Source organism: Perna viridis, chromosome 3, assembly GCF_037379345.1.
Source record: "Perna viridis isolate PV_CMFRI_1.1 ecotype Kerala chromosome 3, ASM3737934v1, whole genome shotgun sequence".
Lineage (NCBI taxonomy): Eukaryota > Metazoa > Mollusca > Bivalvia > Mytilida > Mytilidae > Perna > Perna viridis.
Window position 1 is genome coordinate 2,438,662 of NC_142447.1, and position 14,303 is coordinate 2,452,964.

Sequence of the window (14,303 nt, forward strand, 5' to 3'; positions counted from 1 at the left end):
TGCACCATTATGGTTTGCGGTCAGGTTTTCCGTATTATAACCTGACAACCCCAGCATGTAACACGTCAGGGGAACCCCATTCAACCACGTTGGGCACACATCCCAGTTGCTCTGTGAGCGGAGTGCCCTAGCCCCCGGCTAGGGTTTTCAGAAATAATAGTGTCGGTCGGTTTGGTTAGTATAAACGTATCATGGATTCCGTAAGTTATTCATTTCATTTGTGTGGTCTTTTTCTTTATATGTTTTGTGGGGATTTTTTTATATTGCACTTTATTTTTTAAAGCATTATATGCCCTTTCTGGAATTTTGTTTTAATTAATGTATATGTTTCCTTCAGGTTTTTGAAAAGTTTGTGTATGGTGAAGCTATTGGTTTTTTGCCTGGAGAACATATCTTAACATTGTGTTGAATTTTTATTCCTAGTTTAATTACTTGCATTACATTCGATTTTACTTTTGAAATTTCTTAACATCGTTAACAATAAGTTGTTTTCTTTGGCAAAGCTCTCAGTTTTACATATAATAATTCTCCTTCGAAACAAGGCATCTGGTCATAAATGTTTACCTCTTGTTTGAAGTTTTTGTTCTATACTTTTTGCATATATTTGTCAAATACAATGGTGAAAAGAATTCATTCCCAAGAATCTATGAAATAAAAATTGCGTAAACAATTTTATCAAATATCTTGAATTCTACTTGTTTTAAACAAAAATATAAAGACTTACAAGAGTTACTTTCGGTTTTTAAACTGATAATTTTCCACGTAATATTTTCAAAACTGTTACTTTGATTGTGTTTATTGGTAGTGTAATTATTGCATAATAATCATTGAAATGTATATATTTAGTTTTGGACTACTTTGGCGCTCAATACACGCTTTTGGTGCGTGGTGTCACCGAAAGAAGATCTGATGTCGTCAAAACCACGCCCACTATTTAGACGGACACTTTCGAATATTTTGTCATGTACGAGAGATAGTGAAATAATCAAAGGAAGAGAACAGATTACCGATAAATGCTTATATTAAGTAAGATCAAGAAAAAGAAAATTCTGAAAATTTGAGAAAAATAAAATACAAATTATAACAAATTGACTTGCAAAAAACACACGTTATCCTTACTAAATTGAATACTTTGGATTTAGTTGAACCCTGCATGACTTTGCCAGTGCCATTAAAAAGTTTTATATAAAAAATGTCGTCAAATCTTTCATCAAATATAGATATTAACCAGTCAAATGGCTGGACATTAAACACAATTTCATTTTGAGTTCTTCTTTGGAATCTGACCAAGGTCCTCAGGTTTGTTAGTACAGTAAAACTGTTTAACCCACATCTATATTGCAATGAGAACTTGTTCTGGCTATGGTTGTGTTAAGTAAAACATGAATGTTTTTAAATAGGTTTTATTTGTTTTGTTTTGTTTTATTTTTTTTTCACCTATCATCGTTGATATCCTCAACTAGTTTTCTTCAACCCTTTAAACTAAGCACAATAGTTACTGATGCCTGTAATAATATTTTACATTTAGCATGTTCGCTTTCAAAGTGTTAGTGTAAAAAGCTTTTTGATGATATTAGACTATAATCAAGTACACCATTAGCTTAGAGTATATATGATTCAAGTAATCTCCTTTTATCGCTGCTCGTCAAAAACACTTTATATGAGCATAAACATCATTGATATCACAGAAAAATAAACAAAAACATCAGAATATATGCCAATCAAATTGTTTTTTCCCTTTGTTATTTAGACGAGGAGTGTACATATGCATTTTGCAGGTGCGTGTGTATAATGATAACGATAAAAGATATTTGTTTAAAAAATCTGCTTTTTATATATCTGTCAAATCACACAAAGCTGAGAGGTTTCATGGCAAACTAATATATGTTACAAACCGTATTTAAGTTTAGCGCATCACCATTTTTTTTTCGCTCACCCTACCGGTGCACCTGGTTCATGCTCCCAGTTTTTTAGTGGCGTTGCTCATATATCCCTGTTACTCTGTATGTATTATTTTAGTTACTTTGTGTTCTTCATCGTGTTTGATTGTTTTCCCGGTCTGGCCTAAGTCCCTGGATTGCATTCGTTTGATTTCCACTAGAATCCTGCTTCCCTTGATTACTCTTTAAAATATATGGTCATATACTAGTATATTGTTCAGTGTTCATCCTAACTTTAGTGGACTTTGCAACTTAACCAACAAATACATATTATATGGTTATGTTCAATTCTGACAATTAACTTAAATCAATCATTTTGGCAACGTTTAATTGACTTTTGTTTTTTTTTTGTTTTTATTTTTGTTTTTGGTGGGTTTTTTTTTTTTTTTTGTTTTTTGTTGTTTTTTTTTCTGTGTTTATTGCCATTTTGTTTATATAGGAAGCCTTTACGATAAATACAGTTTAGACGCAATTTATAAACAATATTCAATTAAAGAGTAATAAAGGGAACCCATATTCTAGCGGAAATCAAAAGAAGGTATTCCAGGCACAAAGACCAGACATGGAAAACAGACAAACATAACAAAGAACCAAAAATACTACATACAAAATAACAAAAGTAAATGAGCAACTCGGCCTCACCTAAGTTACATTCTATTGCTTTTAAAAAAATTTTATTGTCCAATGTTTCGTTCATTAAGTAATTGTCAAAATATTTTTGCATTTCTCAACACCAATTTGATAGATAAACGTGACGGCTGATGCTACCTCGGTAAGTTCTTTGTTGTTCAGGGAAAGCAAGAAAAAATAACAAATCAGTATTCTTATCTAATGTTCTCTGTTACAACACCACAAAATTTAATGCACAACGACATACGGAATAATATTTTTATCAAACGGAAAGGGAAACCAAAGGAACCAGAACTAGAAGGGTAATAAAAAAGAACATAATCCAAGAAAAACGACTAAATAAAGAAAATAAACATACAGGAATGGACATGAAATATCCATGGACATATAAAGAAAGGTAAATGAGCGACCCGGACTCCACAAGAAAAAAACTAAGGGACTAAGTGCCTAGAAACAATCTCCGAATTGTTCATCAAATGCCATCTACCGGTAGTTAACTACAAACATTAGGAAAACCACTACAACAATGTACATGTTATCAGAAACATCATTAGAATAACTCGTCCAGATCCGGCATTTTATGTTCAATTTATAATAACATCTTGTTTTTAAAATGGTCAACTGAACTTGGTTAGTTTAATGACATTTTAATGGAAAGACTGTTTGAACAAATATCATTACCTTTAACAAAACGGATAAAAATAAGACATGACAATCGAGAAAAAATCCGTGGACAAGACAACATCGGAAAAAAAAACAGGTCACCAAGAATAAACCTACAAGTTAAAATAAACAAACAACAGACGGAATAGATAAGAAAATTGAATGATATTGAGAGCTTACCCTGTCGAGGCAAACAAATCATGAGTACAACCTCTGTATATCTGTTATGTCAATTGATAGCTTGTGTAAATATTTGTATTTTTATTACTAGTTACTACGAGTGTTTCAATATTGTTTATTCTCTTAGCATAACAAGATTTTTGAAGGCGTTTATTAGATAGGCTTAATCGTTCAAATAAACCTGTTATGGTTTATCAAACAATTATACTATTGTTGTAAGGAGTAATCAAGGGAACCAAGATTCTAGCAATTCGGACTCCGCTACAAAGATCAAGATCAGCAGCATTAAATCTCCTAAAACACTACTAGAAACAACGTTTAACATTGTGTAAACAGTTTCGATGAAAAATATTATAGTAAGCCGATTCTTGGAAATATTCTTTTAAAATTTGTATAAACAATAAACTTTGCACAAAGGGGTTATAAATTCGCTAAACAATAAAGTAATTACATTTAAAAGATCCTACGTATACATGTAACATGGGTCTGTCATACATGTTACCTTGTTCATTTCTATTGTCTGATCAGATTTTTTTTCTGCTGAAATATTCTGGCAAAAAATACCAAAGCGTCAGCATTGGGACGATTCTAATAGGTCAGTCTACACCATGGACTAAACGTGAACACATGAAATAAAGATGATTTACATATACATTGCAGCGAACCGAATAAAAAAAGATTACACGTAGGTAAAAACTGAAGATATGAGAAACAACACGTTATGCACAATAATAAACCAGAAGCAATATGAACTCCCACAACAACTTTTTTTTCTGAATAAAATTTCATATGATAGGTAAGATAAAAATCTCCCTTTGGGATAGCACATAAATGCAAATAAATTGATGCTGTTTCAATCAGAAAGGTATCGAGGCTAATTGTGTTCAAGAAAATAAAATATTAAAACCGCCCTATACAAATGTTTCTCTCGGAATAATTTTTATCTAATCCGATCCGGATATTATAAACATTAATATTGTTGAAAGCTTTCTCGGCGAGTAAACATAATGATGGCTGTAGTCATGTTAACAAGTTACACACTTGTTTTGTTTTTTGTTTTTGTTTTTTTGTAAAATAACTGGTTTTTATCATATATATGTATAAACTACGATTGAATCACTGAAGTATATGAGCTGTCCAATGTCAATACAACCTTTTTTTTTCCAAACTGATATCTTTGGGACTGTGTAAATTTGTGGGTCTGGAAGACGCCTTGCAAATTCTGTAAAATTCCGTGATATTTTAACAAAAAGAATGGGTACATTTGTTTGTACCTTTAAAAATAATAAAAGACTTTTCATAAGCTTGTAAATTGCAATTTTTAAAACATGGCACAAAATGATTTTTTTTATATATATATAATAGTTGAACTGTTATTGGAAGAGTGAAAATATCTTTACGCAGAGGAACAATTATATAAGTAATGAGATTTTTCATCTAATACAAAAAAAAAAACACAAATATATCAATGAAATATGTATTTTGATAAATCTGTAGTTACTTTACAAGCGAAAGGTCCTCAAGCTCTGTTTTTGTAGTCGGTAATGTTCGTAAACTCATACAGTGCCTATATTGTCTTTTACGGCTCGACTGAAAAGTGATAAGTTTGATTATATACCTTCTGAATTTCTCACTGAGTAAAATATAAATTACAAAATTTGCCATACAACCAAAAAGTAAAATAAAGTTCAAAATGTCGCTTAAAAGAAATTTAACTTCTTCTTTTAATAGTCTGACGGTAAACCACCATGCAATTACCTCATGAATGACTCCAAAAGTGACTGGAATTTCCGTTACTAAAAAAATCCCAACGATCCAAGCTGTTTGGGCCGAAAGTCGCATTGGAACATCTTTCCTTTGATGGACTGTATTGGTATGAATTCGAACAAGTGATGCTTTCTTAAGATTCTTTATAAGTTTTATCTCTAAGATTAGAAGTACAACGCATGGAAATAGTTTAATAACTAAAATCCTAACCAAACCATACATCCCGTAAAACAAATTCTTATTGTCGTCAAGCCAACTCTGTGGCGATTTAAGACAGGCTTTCCGGTGGAATAAGTGGTCCGTATCCGGTAAAACGTATACCTCTTCATATTTTAACCGAAAAGTAAAAGGAAGAAGGAATGCAAAAAAACCAACGCTCATCACTATCATGTATATAATTGTATTTTTCATTGTACAAATGTATTTAGCCTTAAAGGGATTAGAAACACAAACGTGGCGCTGAATAGCTAACCCTAGCGTGAGCCACATTGATATGCTGTGTAAAATAATAGGTATTTCCATTGTCGTAATGTCGTAAGCTTGACACAGTTTACACGATGGAAATGTTCTGTAAAATCCGTATCCAAATACATACATGAATAAAGGCGATGGAATAAAAACGGTTAACATATCAACAACCGCAAGGGCACCGAGGAGGGCATGATGTGGAGTAAAAAACCTTGCGCGGTAAAACACAACGAGGATTGTACAGTTTATAATGACAGTTACACAGGCCAAGATAGGAAATAAGTAACCATTTATGATAAAGTTGACGGCAGTTCGATGTCTTTCCAAGTAACATACTGCATTTGTAAAATTTGTAAGCGGTTTGTTTAACTCCATCGAGCAGTTATTTTCTTCAATCATTCTTTTTCTTTCATCAATTGAGCATTTATCCTTCCGTTCGTTGATTCTCTTATCACGGAATTCTCATAAAACAAAATAAATTGCTTTGGAATGAATTTTAATTAATGCTTCCATTATTTTCCGATGAGAAATGACTGTTTTTGCATCTTTGTGATAGCAATGGCTTTCACGATCCTTCAAATTGTCCAAGTTCACTGGCCATAAAATCGGTTCTAGTAGTTAGAGGCTGATACGCTGGTTAATAACGCCACAAATTTCTAATTCCAATCAAAATTAATGTCTTCGTATGCTTTCACTAATCCCACAATTCTGTCGTAGAATATTTGAGTTTTAAACTTCCTATATAATGTCAACTCAGCTTTGATAGACTACGAGGCCGCTATCAATTATTATAAGGCTGCTATCAATAATTATGAGGCCGCTAAGATAACGACAGTGATGATAAGTCCACGATTCTAAGTTGATTTGTCATCAATGCACCACTCCATACAATGATCTTCTATTCCTTCTCAATTGATCTCTTCTGCTTGCTTTTATACCTTTATATTTTTCTGTGATTAATTCCAATCTTGTATAAACTAATCTTGCCTTGTAGAACTGACGTCCATTCTGTAGAATGAATAATTGGGAAATCTGTAATGGTTGCGTTTTTTGCTTTGACTTTAATTACAGATTTTCTGATTATTCTATCTGCTCGATTGTTTCTACTATAGATTTATACATCTAAGTTTATTTGCTAAAGACCGGCACTATAATTTCGAAAATGATAGCCTTTTGTTTTAATTGATTGTTTTACAAAATAGTTTATAACAACATGATTTTATACATCTCTAGGTTCACCTTCTAGTCATAAGTCTACCTTTAAACTACGTACATCTTTTCAGACAATAAAACATTCCGGGAATACAAAGGAATTACGGGATCGGATGTGTTCTACAAGCTGTCTATTACGTCATCGCTTCATTTAAATATCGCTTAAGCTATAACACGAAAGCCATAATGCTATTGAGAATTTATTTTCTCTTCTGCAAAGCATTGGACATTCCTTCCTTCTTAATTTCCCCGACAGACAAACAATTTCATTTTTTAAAAATATTTACTCTTTGTGGTATATTATTGAAAGTGCTGTCAATTATGATATGCGAAAGTCACGAACTGTTTTGTTATAGGCTGGGAAGAGATTATGTGTCGTATATTTAGTAAGAAAAAAGTTTTTGCATTTTCAATAAACAGTTTTAGTAAAGTTAAACCGGTCTAGCTGAACCCCTTTTGGATTTTAAAGTTGATTCAATTTAAAGAGGTTCGGGTCACGAGAGTTCAAAACATATTAATATCTACATAAAATCATTTGTAAAATTGTCTGCTTTCGACAGGTTTTTGGATGAATTATTCAGAGTTTGGTGTAGACAAGTACAATGTAGTTTAACGACTAAACCCCACTGGGATATAGGTTGGATTTACTGATGTGTACAATGTTTAATAGGAGAGAGGTCCAACTTCCTATTACTCCTGTATTGTAAACAAAGCTTGTCTAATGCACTCTATGGCAGTTTGCCTTGGCCTTGATGTATAGAAGTATTTTTAAAGGACTGTTTTAAGACTGTTTTCCAATTAACAAAAATCATGGAAGTATAGTCGAACCAATGTTAAGATAAGTTTTAAGAAGTTAGTTATTATGATAAAAAAAATCAAGACTCCTCTAAACCATTCACTTTATATTCAATATTAGATTGGAATACTTGTTCATATGACGCAAGTTCTGACGTAAAACAATAAGCAGTAGAAACTAAGTGGGATTGGAATATCAAAAATGCTATATTGTGTTGGGGTGGACTCCAGTTTTGTAATAATTAAAGGTATTTCCTCTATCTTCGTGCATTCTTGTTACCAAGCTTGCTTCTATCTGTTGTATAACAATGTGTAAGGTTTCATTCTAAGGAAACTATTAGGCTGTTAGAGAGAATAATACAATACTCTATCGTTCAAGTGTAAGTTGTCGTAAAAATCCGACAAAATGGGAAAAAATCATAAATATGCAGGCCACAAATCCACTGATCTGACAATATAATTTTACTCAAGGATGCCTTCTCTGTTTGAAAATATCATCATTTTATTTCTGCAACACTGGATTTGCTCAGACATTTTTCAAAAGAATGGTAGAAAAGGTAGGTTTTTGGAAGAGTTCTCGCCCTTGAAATGTTCATTTTTAGTGTATTTCCATGGAATTAAAACTCAATTTACCAACGTAATATGGAATTTCTTGCCTTTTATCTTTGATTCAGAGAATGCAAATAGTCAAATTAAACTTTCAAAATGATGGGTTTTTTTCTTACCATGTTTCACCCACTGCCTGATTCTTATTGAGACTGACACTTAATTAACCAAAATCCTACAAAACGTATATTAATCATATCATGAAAAGATTAACAGAGTGTTCGTGTCATGGTCCATAAAACAATATAAAAGTAAGTTAAAATATAAACGGCGATTAATGTCGTACTATTTTATCCTTAAATTAATATTGTTTTCCTATTAATGTTTACCTTTCAAAATCAAACCATCAAAACATTGATACAAGATCCTACAAGAATCGGCTTTTTTAAAAATTCCATCCAGACTGAGGGTGTAACATTATTGTTCTTACCATCAAAGACAAGAAATAGGTTATAAATTTGATGTGTTCTTTGTTTTTTGTGGGAAATCATATTGGAAGTGCTTTATTGTTTTTTCATGTTACCTCTCGTGTCCCTTATCTTTAGTTTTTATGTGTAAACTTTTGTTTATTCGGTTCGCTTTATTGTGTACGTAGATCTTTTTTGTTTCATGTCTCCATGCTACAGCCATGTTTTGGGCACCTTACATATTTGAATCATGCTACTGCTGACCTTTCGGTATATATATTTTTGCAGATATTTTGTTAATACCATATGGGTTTACAATACATAAAATAAACAACAAAACAGCTTACTCTTCTTTAAAACACATTTCTTTCAACATCAGATTCTGACCATTGAAACTCATGTTGTCTATAAGACATAGTGTTCATGACAATATCTAAGTAAAGGGTATAAGAAATATCCCAGTTTTAATCTAAAACTGTCTCAAAAGAAGCGTTCACATTTTGCTTGACGCCGTTGAGGAAAGAGTGTCTTCAACACAAAATAATTGAAGTTTTAATGTAAAGCTACATTGTTTCTGAGACACTTCAGGGATTACTCGAAGCAATTTGACCACATGTTTCTCCTCCGGTAGCCGGATTGTCTATGTATTACTCCTCTGCTATCCAGGAGATAGTGAAAATTGTCAGTTTCAAACGAATAATGTTATACATAGATGTTTTATTTTAAAAAAATGATAAACGTTATTTATTGAAAACAAAAAATAAATACTGGTAAAGAAGGCAAGCTTTAATTATAAGTTTTATGATGGGATAAAGTTGAATATCGCAATATATCAAATCAAGTTATTCAATTTCAACATCAATTCATACGAATTTCATTGAGTTTGTTAAAATGTAAGAATCCAATGAAGTGAGCTGATATTCACGCTTTCACGTGTTGGGTTAAGTACAAATCCCTATTTACAATCTTGTTCACGATACATTAGGCCTTTTCTTATATATATCTTAAGCACACTATGCCATCAAGATAAACTATCGTCGATTGTATATTTTATTTACGTTATTTTTGCAGTAAAGCCTTAAACGCAAACATAATAATGGTAAAAATAAAATAACAAGAAAAAAATGTGAAACAATGACGCAAAAATGTCAGGTCTACAGTATTCAATAATAATAGGATAATAGGATAATTAATTGGAAAGAGTGAATAACCAAAATATAATTACGAGTGCCGAAGAACGCCAAGATTTAACAAGTGTGCGACTTGTTCCGCGCACGAGTTAAATCCTCAAGCGTTCTTGGTACGAGTGATCATATTTTGATTATTCACGATAACTAATTGATTATCCTATTTATTATATAGATTTTCTTCATATTGTATCGTTCAACATGAATTTCAAATTTTATGATTGGCAGAATTATATAAAAGTTGTGACGTTTTGGCGGGAGAAAGTCCGAGTTAGGATAGGTTAACGGATGTCCTTTATAAAATAAAAATATCAGCGTACCAGGTAGAGAATATGTCAATATTTTTTTTTTATTTATTCATGGTTTTATTATTATGGAATTGCATATTTTAATTTCAAATCAATTAAAAGGCTACTTTCCCTTTGAAGTCACTTTCTGACCCATTTCTTTGGACCTGATACCTATCCAGGTTTGACTGAATGTCTATCGTTAGCTTCGCGTGTGATGCTCATTATAATACATGGTTTCATATCGGACGAAACTAATAGTTCCTTCAGTCATTGAAATATTTCCTTTACAATGCCCATAATAACTTTATATCAAAAGATGATGTGATTTTTAAAAAAGCTTGATAACAAAATTTAAGACTCCACAGAAATGTTAAATTGTTATGTAAGTAGAAATCAATGTCTTAAAATAGTTTTAAATGATACAAAAAGAGGACACGTCAGATAAATATTTCGGCACTCTTCGCTTATCAAAAATAAATTCAAAAAATAAAACGAATATGTATTCCTACTTAATATGAATGCTACGATAGAAAAATGATATAGCTTAATTATATTCATATACTTGAATGTCCACAGAGAATATGAAGATCTGCAAGAAATTGAAACATGTGTTTGTATCTTTTCATGCTATCTAAAAATCGGAGTACCGTGCGTTTCTGTTATTAAAATAATCTTACAGTAATATTCAAAAACTCATCACAGAAGATAAAAGAAATTCAATCCACTATGCATCTGTGGATACCTACATGAAACTTTAAATAATCTTTGAAAAGAAATCTCATATTTGTATAGAAGAATAATTTTACAATCAAAACAATATCCATTAAGATATAAATCAGATGCAGCAGCACAATATTGTAACACTTTAATGTGATTTATTTGATATGAAATTCAGAAAAATCACTATGGAGGAGGACAACCTCATTACACTACTTTTTTACGAATTGAGAGGCTGTTCATATAAAAATCAGGCAGGATTTATGATATGGGTGGCGCAGGGTAAATTTTATCCAAGTATTGTTTTCTAATGTAATGTATACATCTTTTGTATGTCTCAAATAGTATAAAGTGTTTTAATCGACAATGGATGGCTCAGAAAATTATTTTAAAGTTCCCTTACAAGGCAATCAAATTTTCCTCAAATTAAAGAGTTATCCCCCTTTCTTCAATGAATTTCAATGCTTTCTATGTAATTTATTTCTCTTTGATCTTTGAAGTTGATCAAAATATAACTTTCAATTTTGAGAAAGGATACATTTGCGATGTACACTACGATCCCACAAACATGAACATCCAAATCAGGATTAAACCGTTACAATTCTTTTTAGTTGTGTATTTACCTCCAATAACATTCATTTCTGATTTTGTGTTGTATAAGTAAAACCTGTTTGATATGGTATATTAGTATTATAACTTTTCATTTTGTATTCTTACTAAACTTATCATTCTGTAGAAATACTAAAGTATAAAATTTGATTCATCCTAATTATGCATAAAAGGATTTTGTTGATAAGATTATAGCCTTCATTCTATTAGGTGTTATCTTCTATGCTTTTGAATAGGACTTCATGGTCCGTTTTGTTAAAAAACATTGTCATGTGAAGAGACTAATAATTCCTATAGACAAGATTGGCATCGCTAAAATAAATGAAGGCCGACCACTAATGAAACTTTTTTTAAATCTCAAATTTAATGAAAAAATAACAATCTTGGTTATATCTATATTTGTATTTCACAGGAAGATATGTTCTAATGCATATCGGAAAACAATGCATGTTTAAGGTTTCACAAGTTTGAATATCGAAAGCGATTTCCGATTAAATTTGAGCGCTAATGAAAATTGCAGTATCTATTAAAAAACTTCCAAATCAGGATTAAACTGTTACAATTCTCTTTTAGCTGTGTATTTACTTCCAATAACATCCATTTCTGATGTGTTGCCTAAGTAAAATCTGTTTGCTAATATTGTTATTGTTGGGATACTTAGTAAAAACGGAATATTCCGTAAATAATAGGTTCTTTTGAAATAATCTTTTTATGATTATAATTATAGTTCTTTTAGAAACAGGTTGGCACGTCTCTTTTCATAGTCAAGCGAAGGGGTATATTCGGGGAAAAAAAACCAGAAAATATGTAAGTTTCAAAATATGTAATAATACACTGACACTATTGTCGTAGAAGTCAAACTTTCGATATCGTATCATAGAACAGTTTTGTTCCGACTTTTCAAATGTTCTTCCTCCTTATTTTAACGAATCGACGACTAATTTCATTTTTCAAACAAACTTTATTTTGCAATCTGTTGATTCGATAAGTGTGGTTACCCTTGTTGGAGTGTCGTTATAATAAATAACCCGTTTTACTTTACAAATTTTTCTTTTTCGTTTGTAAACATTGATATTATACAAATATCAAGTGCAGAGCACGCGATATTCATTTTTGTTTTGATTATGACAAAATATAAGTATTAATTGTCCGATTGTAGGTGATTACAAGTTTTGAATTGTTTCAGAATCCAAATAAGAGCCTTTGGAGAAATATGGATTCATTTTTATATTTTTCTTACTGATTTTATTCTGGTTGAAGAAAGTAATTACTGTAAAAAAAAAGGTCTTACATATCTCTTCCGATGATGTAGAAAATAGTTACAAAAATTTAGATTGTTTTTTAATACTTATATATACGAAGTCAATGTTAGTCAAATACAGTCAAACTTTTTATGAACATCCATCGTCGGGCAACTTTATAATATTTTTTAAAGAAATCTACAAGATGGTTATGTATTATTCAAGTGCATATTTCGGTTTTTTTTCAACAAATATTTTAAAACAAAAGTAGCAATCCCATGAATACAACAAATTTCAAATAGTATCCTCTCATCAGCAATACAAAGTTCTTACAATATTCAAGTTCCAGAAACAAATTACGTACTGGCACTCATACCAAAAAATATCGAAATCCAGCGCCGATAGGTTATGCAATGTGTAATACAAGAAATTAATCCCTAATGGTTTTTTTTTATTTTGGGATACAGCAAATTTCGTACATTATCTATTAAATAATATAATAAGAGTCTTACGAGTGTAATTGACTGCTTCTGAGCAGTTGGATATTCTCGATATCTGCATATAAGTTTTTCAAACTGTATAACAATTAGGATGCAAGTGTCAAATCATTGATGAAGCAAAAATTTAGATTCGAATGCTTATATAAATAAACATTCACATATTGATTTGAAGCGGAAACTGCATAGTGCGCACCGATCTAGTACTAGATACTTACAAGACTCATGCACTCCTTGCCTTTTGAATGTCTATGATGTTTTTATTCAGCACTTCAATATACGAGAACCAGTTTATACAATGGAAATTTCCGAATAGTAATTCCATGCACTGTCTGCGTATTGGGATAAAGTCGACGTGTATGATTTTATGTTATGTTTCACCTATCATAATTGGTTTAGCATTCTCTGCGAATTATATCCCATGCTTTCCCTTCATAAAGTGTCTTGATGACGTAGCCTAAGTCCAACGAAAGGACTAATAACTTTGAGCAGAGCTCACCGGATATCTATCCATCAGCTCCTCAAGGAATCAAATAGAAATCCGCATAAGTCCTTCAGATGGAAAACAAAATAAGCGAAGAACAAAGGCATCATTTAATAAAGACTTTGTGAAAGTCACATTAAATTCCATTCAGGATTGAAAGAGGAGCTGCGGGTTAGTTCTGACGAACTGATGTACACTACGATCCTTGTATACAACCAATATTGCTTAGTGTAACCTCAATATAGTGCATATTAGTGTATAGTTTTTGTTATTTATATATTTGTTGTCATGTCTTTTCGTGGTTATCAACATAGCAATAAATGCATTTGTTTCATTTATTTTATGCATTGTCTAGCTTCACTCATGTAGGTAATCAGATTTCTTCTGATTTCAAACCCTCCTCTTTGATCATTAAATATTGTTAATTGAATAAGATGCATATGTCGATTTTCGACTGATATCTAATTTTGAGGATTTGATACATCTCATCTACCCCAAAGAACTTGACATAAAGGATACTACAGATACTGTGAAGTCAGCCTCATATCTTGACCTACACTTAGAAATCGATGGTAAAGGAAAACTGTTGACCAATATTTACGACAAACGG

General features: G+C 31.5%; 1 protein-coding gene across 1 annotated transcript; it reads right to left on the bottom strand.

Moving 5' to 3' along the window:
• Positions 1–4,876: 4,876 nt before the first annotated feature.
• Positions 4,877–6,918, bottom strand: LOC148620636 (sex peptide receptor-like). Its single transcript, XM_088574304.1, has one exon. It carries the CDS (start codon positions 6,045–6,047, stop codon positions 4,911–4,913), a length of 1,137 nt encoding a protein of 378 aa, XP_088430430.1. The 5' UTR covers positions 6,048–6,918; the 3' UTR covers positions 4,877–4,910.
• Between the last annotated feature and the right edge of the window lie 7,385 nt (positions 6,919–14,303).

What these genes read in the sequence shown, in the direction of transcription:
- LOC148620636 (XM_088574304.1), bottom strand. Translation starts at nt 6,047, where the DNA reads ATGATTGAAGAAAATAACTGCTCGATGGAGTTAAACAAACCGCTTACA.